Source organism: Dipodomys spectabilis, unplaced genomic scaffold (assembly GCF_019054845.1).
Source record: "Dipodomys spectabilis isolate Male_0828 unplaced genomic scaffold, ASM1905484v1 ptg000098l, whole genome shotgun sequence".
In the NCBI taxonomy this organism is placed as follows: Eukaryota; Metazoa; Chordata; class Mammalia; order Rodentia; family Heteromyidae; genus Dipodomys; species Dipodomys spectabilis.
The window spans coordinates 18,646,187-18,654,338 of record NW_024870775.1 but is presented as its reverse complement, the minus strand read 5'-3'; the positions used below and the strand labels follow the sequence as shown (position 1 = coordinate 18,654,338).

General features: G+C 44.1%; 1 protein-coding gene across 2 annotated transcripts in view; it reads left to right on the top strand.

Annotated features, from left to right (window-relative positions):
• The first annotated feature begins 1,223 nt into the window (after window positions 1-1,223).
• Ermp1 (endoplasmic reticulum metallopeptidase 1) overlaps window positions 1,224-8,152 on the top strand; it is a 46,517-nt gene continuing 39,588 nt past the window's right edge. For both annotated transcript variants that reach the window (XM_042686933.1, XM_042686932.1), the window contains exons 1-2: window positions 1,224-1,598; window positions 2,640-2,941. In XM_042686933.1, the coding sequence (XP_042542867.1) occupies window positions 1,273-1,598; window positions 2,640-2,941 (628 nt within the window). In that variant the 5' untranslated portion in view covers window positions 1,224-1,272. The remainder of the gene's footprint in view (window positions 1,599-2,639; window positions 2,942-8,152) is intronic.

The following is an 8,152-nucleotide window of genomic DNA, read 5'->3' as shown; positions in this document are numbered from 1 at the left end:
ACTGAGGAATCAAACCCAGGGCTTCATGCATGCTAGGAAAACACTCTACCACTGAGCCACAATCCCAGCCAATGTCAAGGATCTTAAACCAGTGATTGGCTCAGAGCAGGAACACAGTAAGTAATAGCTTATCTTCTTTATCTGTTAAAATGGAGACAGCAATAGGGATTACCTTACAAGGTTATGAAGATTTGATTATTTTTGTGAATGCAGCATGTATACTCTGTATAGTCCTATTTGTTTCTTTCTTTTTGAGGTAGGGTCTCATAAGTAACCCAGGCTGGTATTAAACTTGCTACATAGCATAAACTGGAACTCTGTGATCTTAACTGCCTGCCCCACCCTAGTGCAGAGATTACAAGCCAACACCCACTGAACATCAAAGCCGAAGTCCAATTTCTCATTTTAGGAGCCAGACCTACTTTTTTTTTTTTTTTCTGGTGCCAGTATTGGGGCTTGAACTCAGGGCCTGGGCAATAAACTAGTGCTCTATTATTTGTGCCATGACTCCACTTCGAGCTTTTGGATGGTTAATTGGAGATAAGTGTCTCATGGATTTTCATGCTCTGCTAGGCTTTGAACCACGATCCTCAGATCTCAGCCTCCTAAGTAACAATGATTACAGGTGTGAGCCACCTGCACCTGGCTCATTTATACTTTTAGAGGTGACCTTTTACTTTTCTCTGGCTAAGCGCTGCCCATTTCTAGGATCTTGGGAGTTTTTGCTGTTTTTTTTAAAACCTTCTTGCCCAAGGCCTGGGCACTGTCCCTGAGCTTCTTTTGTTCAGAGCTAGTCCTCTACCGCTTCAGCCACAGCTCAACTTCCAGCTGCTGCTTCTCTCTCTTTCTCTCTCTCCTTCCTTCTTTCTCCTCCTCCTCCCCTCCCTCCCTCCCTTCCTTCCTTCCTTCCTTTTATTGGAGATAAAGAGCCTCCCGGCTTTGAATTGCGATCCTCAAATTTCAACCTCCTGAGTAACAAGGATTAGAGACATGAGCCCCGGCCACCCGCTTAGATCCTGGGAGTTTTTCCATGGAAATCTCTATCTGACCACAGGCTCTAGAGAAGAGGCCAAGGCCCCCTCCCCGCCCGCCCGGCCAGTGCCCGCCTGCGATCTCCCCAAAGGGGCGGGGAGGCCGCACGCGCGCCGGGCCAATCAGGAGAAGTTTGGCCCTCTGCAGTTTCCGTCCGCTCACTAGGAGGCGCTGCGGAGGCAGCGGCGGCGGCGGCGGCGGCCGGGGCCGGTGCGGGCCGGCGCGGTTGGACTCGCGGTCATGGAGTGGGGCTCGGAGTCGGCAGCTGTGAGGCGGCACCGCGGCGGAGCGGAGCGTCGGGAAGCACCCCCGGCCCAGCCGCGCCCGGAGCGGGAGGCCTCGGCGCCGGAGCCCGCGGACGGCCGCGGTGGCGGGAGGCCGAGGAAGAGGAGCCCGGGGGGCGGCGGGGGCCGGGGCGCGGGGCCCGGGCTGCCCGAGGCGCGCACGGCGCTGGCGCTGGCACTCTACCTGCTGGTGCTGTGGGCGCTCGTGCGGCTCTCGCTGCGGCGGCTCGTGTGGCGCGGGACCCCCGGGCACCCCGGCGACTTTGACGCGGGCCGAGCCAGGTAGCGGCGGCTCCCGGCCGGCCGGGCCCCTCGCGCCGTCCCCTTTTCCCTCAGGCACCGCACCTGCGCGGCGCGGCGGCGCGGCGGCACCGCGGGGCTCGGCTCGTGCGTGCCCGGATGCTCGCGGCCCGGGCGGGTGCGGGTGCGCGTCCGTCGCGTGAACTCCCAGCGTCGGGGCTGGGGCTGGCCCGTCCGCCCCGTGGTCTTCTCGGGGTGCCGACCGAGGTGGCGTGGCGTGGCGTGGCGTGGTCACGTCGCTTGGGCTGTCGGTCCCGCGCGGCTCGAGCTACTTCCACTTTCTCCCTCGGGTCGTCCTCCTGCGTTTCCAATGAAAGGAAGGGCGAGGGAAGTTCGAATGCATTTCTTTTGGCCGGGGAGGCTGGAGAGGGGTTAGTGTAAGGTGTCAACTTCCCGAGCTTCACAGACCCCGGAATAGGAAGGCAACGCGTGCACTACGGGGCGTGGGTGTGGGTCCCCGTGTCTGTCCGGGCCCTGGGGCTTGAACTCCCAGCCGCCCTGGGTGCTGCTCCTGAGCTCGTGGCTGGTGCTCTGCCAGTTGAGCCACAGCTCCACTTTCTGGCTTTTTGGAGCCTCATAGACGTTCTTGCCTGGGCTGGCTTCGAACCATGAACCTCTCAAATCTCAGCCTCCTCAGTGGCTAGGATTACAGGCGTTAGTCACCAGCACCCCGTTACCCACTCAAAACTTTGACCATTTCACAATTTGTCAGTCATTGGCGCCCATGAATGACTATAAGGTTTGGGGGGGGGGGGTAGGGTGGGGTGGAAGGGGCGGTTCTAAAATTAAATGAACTAATTTGCTTGTTTGTTTTGTGCTGGTCCTAGGGCTTGAACTCAGGGCCTAGGCACTGTCTCTGAGCTTTTTGTGCTGTAGACTAGCACCCTATCATTGAACCACAGCAACAAGGGAGAGAGGGAGTCAGAGGGAGAGGAGGGGAGGGGAGTGAAGTTAGGATAGTTACTCAGTGCTGTCTTAAGCCTGTCAACGTTTGACATCACCATTCTTTTTGGTTGCTTCCAGAGATTATCTTGAACATATAACATCCATTGGCCCCAGGACTACAGGAAGTCCAGAAAATGAAATTCTGACAGTACATTACCTTTTGGAACAGATTAAACTGATTGAAGTACAAAGCAGCAGCCTTCACAAGATTTCAGTGGACGTACAACGGCCTACAGGCTCCTTTAGCATTGACTTCTTGGGAGGTTTTACAAGCTACTATGACAATATCACCAATGTTGTGGTAAAGTTGGAACCAAGAGATGGAGCCCAACATGCTGTCCTGGCTAACTGTCATTTTGATTCAGTAGCAAATTCACCAGGTACCCACTTTTTAGTCATTTTAAATAGTCATAGTAGTAGAAAGTTTATTCACTTAATCCTTAAATTCTTGGGAAGTGAGTGGAGGGTTGTTTTCTCTTTTTTTGGGGGGGGCGGTCCTGAACTCAGGGCCTGGGCTCTGTCCCTCAGGTCAAGGCTAGCGCTCTACCACTTGAGCCACAGCACCACTTCCAGCTTTTTTCTTTTTGCTTATGTGGTGCTGAGGAATTGAACCCAGGGCCTCAGGCATGCAAGGCAAGCACTCTACCACTGAGCCAACTTCGCAGCCCGAGGGTTGTTTTCTTAAACTAACCATTTTTTTCCATTGTGATGGAAGGCTGATAATAATCGCTTTAGGATCTAACTATTCAATATTTTCTTAAGTACTTTATTATTATTACTTTTGTTTTTTAAGCTTTGGACCATCAACCCAGTGGCAGTACATAAAGTGTTTCTGATAGAGTGAAGTTGCCTCCTTATCAGTGTTACCATGTGTCCTTGGGTTCTGAAGTTAGGTTATATTACTTCAAGTGCCTGCTCAGCTCAGGATTACAATAGGTTTTGGGGTTACTGGGTAAAGGATAATACCAGCCTTTAAAGGACACATGGTTTGGAAGACATAATTTCTGGCAGTTTCTGTGCCCTATGCAAGGATTTGGTCCACTGGGGTTATGCTATACTGTTAGAATACTCTAATCCATTTAATATCTTGTTCTGAAAATACTTGAAGTGCTTGACATAATGTGTATATGTCAAATGACTGAGAATCTGTTAAACTTCCATTTTTAAAAGTAAGGTTTTTCAGGGAAAATATGTTTTCAACAATTATTGTAGATAGGTAAAAATAGAAAATAGCATTTTATAATGATAGCACCTGGCTCCACCCCTTTTTTTTGATATGGGAACAAATTTAGCTGATCTCCACTGGTAAGAGACAGAATTGGGCTCAGATGATACATTTCCTGGCCTGTTTGTTCCTACAATTACAATTAACCTTTGAAGGGAAATACAGTAATAAGAGTGTTGGCTAATACTACTTTGGCAAATTGCTTAACTTGTTCTTTCTTTAGTTTCTCAACTGTTTAATGAAAAAATAGTACTAATGTTCCAAAATGTTGCTCAAAGTATTAAATATAAGTAAATATCAGAATAGTATTTTTCAGGGAAAACCTTTTTTTGTTGTTGCTGTTATTAAAGACAAATATTTCTGGGTTGCTTGCATTTATAGTGCGCCCAATATAACCTTATAGAATTTTGTGAAGTGCAAAATGATTCAGACTGCAATTATGCTTGCAATGAAAGTATACTTTGATTTTTTTTCCCCCAGAAATCAGGATGCACAAACTTTTTATATAAAAGTACCTTTGGGGAAACAGTGGTGTGTTGTGTCCATTTCAAAGCAGTAATAAAACTATGTTTACTTTTTTTTTTTTTTTTTTTGGGTCTGGTCGTGGGGCCTGAACTCTGGGCCTGGGCACTGTCCCTCAACTCTTCAGCTCAAGGCTAGTGCTCTACCACTTGAGCCACAGCACCACTTCCGGCTTTTTTCTTTTTGCTTATGTGGTGCTGAGGAATGGAACCCAGGGCCTCAGGCATGCAAGGCAAGCGCTGTACTACTGAGCCACCTTCCCAGCCCTACATTTACTATTATAATGCTTAAATTCTAGGAAGGGGAAAAGAAATACTATGGTTGAGAATATTATATAGGAAAAATGTAAATACAAGTGTCAGAGGAAGAAAAAGTAATTTTCCTTGTACTTTTCACAGTTCTTATGTGTGATGGACTCCTGTGGTTCATGTCTATAATCCTTGCTACTCAGGAGTCTGAGATCTGAGGATTGAATTTCAAAGCCAGCCCAGGCAGAAAAAGTCTATGAGATACTTATCTCCAATTAACCAGCAAAAAGCCAGAAGTGGACTTATGGCTAAAGTGGTAGAGCACCAGCCTTGAGGAAGTTAAAAAAAAAACAACTAAGTGAAAGTAGGAGGCCTTGAGTTTAAACACACACACAAATATATTAGAAAAACAAAAATTTATTATTACCATGCTTACTTCATATATACATGAGAGATACCAAGGGAAAATAAGTACATCTCAAAGAGGTGGTTGAGCCATCTAGCTCCTTGCTCTTTGTTAAACATCAAAAACCAGAATATGCTGAGTGCTTGTATCACGCCTGTAATCCTAGCTACTCAGGAGGCTGAGATCTGAGAATCATGGTTCAAAGCCAGCTCAGGCAGGAAAGTCTGTGAGACTCTTATCTCAGTTAGCCACCAGAAAACCAGAAGTGTTGCTGTGACCTTGAGCAAAAACCTCAGGGACAGTGTGCAGGTCCTGAGTTCAAGCCCCACAACTGACCAAAAAACAAAACAAAAAACCCCCAACATTTTTGGAGAAGTGAGGAGACAAGGGAAAAGAACAGGGCTGGAGGTAGAGTACTTTCTAGTATGTGCAGTTCCTGAGTTCATTTCTTAGCACAACAAAACAAAAACAAAAATACAAAGAGAAAAGGAAAAGGATCTTGAACCTTTGTGGAAAGCCACTAGATAGAATCTAGTTGATAAAATTTAATTGGTACTGCTTTTCAGCTGGTAAGTGTAAGATTATCTTTGGTCATCAACCTTTGTCCTTTCTGGTAGAGAAGGAAGGTAGAACCTCCATAAATTTATGTTATACTTTCAGGAAAATAGAAGAGTGGAGAGTTCTTCTTACCTTTGCTTCTTAATTTCTTTCTTTCTTTCTTTCTTTCTTTTTTTGCTTCTTAATTTCTTTTAGCTCAAAATAAGTCATATGTAGCCAGAGCTGATGGTTCATGCTTGTAATCTTAGCTACTCAGGAGGCTGAGATCTAAGGCTTGCAGTTCAAAGCCAGCCTGGACAGATAAAGTCTGTGAAACTCTTATCTCCTATAAACTACTCAGAAAAGGTCAGAAGTGGCCCTGTGGCTCAAGTGGTAGAGTGCTAGCCTTGAGCACAGAGAACTCAGGAACAGTGCCCAGGTGCTGAGTGTAAGCCCCAGGACTGGCAAAAAAACCCAAACAAACAAAAAACAACCAAAATGTGAAAATACCATATTTTGGAATACCATATTTTACTCTTCACAAACAGTGTCAGATATTACAAATTTCACATATGGAGTCCACTAACTAAAAGATGGCATTTCTGTGAGCCTTAGAACCTACTTTTACCTGTCAATAATAAATTACTAAAAATAATATTTTATACATTTCTAAAATAATCTTAATCATTTAAGTCTTCTTAGTGATTGAATTAATTGAAGATGAGTGTTTTTTTCCTTTGGTGTTGACTTTTATATTATTCTAACTGGCTTCCAGAGGAAAATTACATGTGACAAGAATTTCTCCATATATTACATGATAGTTATAAAAAGCTATTCTTAAGTCTAATTTTTAAAGGACTATATTAACTTGTGTTCAGTTAGAATTCAAAGAAAAAGTTAGAGCAACAGTGGTCTGTCTGGGTATTTGTTTTGAATTGTATCTGTCACTGTGAGTACTATGGCATACATTTTGACAATAGGTTATATTATTTAATCTTTTTATAATAACACTTAAATGTTCAGTTAGGATATGTCCTGTTTTCTCAAAAAAGTTTGTGCATTATTTGAAGGTAGTCAGTGGGCAATCTAATTTTATAAAGAAAACACCCTAGACCTTGCATAGAAGTAATTCAACAACTCTTGTCTCATAATGTTTTAATAAATGTGTTGTAAAGAGTTATATTTTGTAGAATTCCAGGTGATTGGACAGCCTGGTAGAAATGAAAAGTCAGTTACAGATGTTTGCTCACATTTTCCTTATAATTTAATTTTTAAAGATAAATACCTGATATTAGTGGACAGAAACGAGGATTATCCATCAGTCAGGGCGGTTGTGTTTTCTACATTTATGGCACTGAAAACTCTATTTCCTCTCCCTCCAATTCATGGGTAAGTGGTGCAATGGATAAAACACATTAGACTACAGACTGGAAGATGAGTAGTTTTCATTTTATTTTTATTTTTTGCAATACTGAGAATTCAATCCAGAGCCTGTACATGCTAGAGAAGCTCTTAACTACTGAGCTATATCACTGTCCCTTAATGTTATTGTTGTTATTGTTGTTTTCTTTTTCGAGTACCAGGGATCAAACCCAGGGAAGCACATGGAAGTCAAGCATTCTACTACTGAGATAGATTCATAGCCTTATTATTATTTTTCAAACTACTACCTCCTCCTCCTCCTCCTCCTCCTCCCCCCCCTCCCCCTCCTCCTCCTCCTCCCCCCTCCCCCTCCCCCTCCCTCTCCCCCTCCTTCTCCTCCTCCTCCTCCTCCCCCCTCTTCCCCCCCCCCAATAGGGTCTCACTTTGTAACTTAGGTTGTTTTTGAACTCATGATCTTTCTGCCTGAGCCTCTAGAATGCTGGTATTACAGGCTTGCATCACTGTCCTGGCTTCCCATGAATATTGTTTTAAAGTTCTTCTCAGTCTAAGACTCAGAAACTGATGTCAATTAGAATTAGTGTTACTTGCAGAAAGACTTTATCTTCTTGTGTCTGCTCTGGTGTTCCAGATTGGTAGAGAGATGTTGAGTAATTTGGGGCGCGGCTTCGCTTTCAGAAGTAATTCTGAATGGAAAGAAACCCTTTTATTGTCATCTAACTTCCTTTCACTTTCTTCAAAGCATTTGACCCTTCTCAGGTTCTTTTCTAAGATAACAAAACCATTACTAAACAGCCAATAAAGATAAATATCTTTTAATTTCCATTTTATATTGAATAAAAAAATATGGTTTACTTTTTATTTTAAAATAACTCAGTGTGAAAGTAAAAAAATACTTACTTGATTTCTGGAAGGTGGCTTTTATTGACACCAACACAAAACTTCCTGCCTGATAACAGTTATATAATTATTAGTCTTCACTTTGATTAATATATTGTCCAGTAATGACCACTAAGACTAGTGTCATTCTTGAGTAGAAATGGAGTCTGGAATTTAACATCTCAAATGAGCATTTTATTTTAGCTGGTTGTAAAGCCTTTCTTAAGTTTGCAAAGAGAAGGAAAAACTTAACATCAGATGCCCCCCAGGTGTCTGGCAGCAGGTGCTATCTTCTATAATCTTCACTACAAACCTGTGAGATGAATATCATTAACCTGTTTTCCAGACCAAAGTAAAGTGACAGCTAAAATTTACTTCCCAAGTCTTTCCTGCT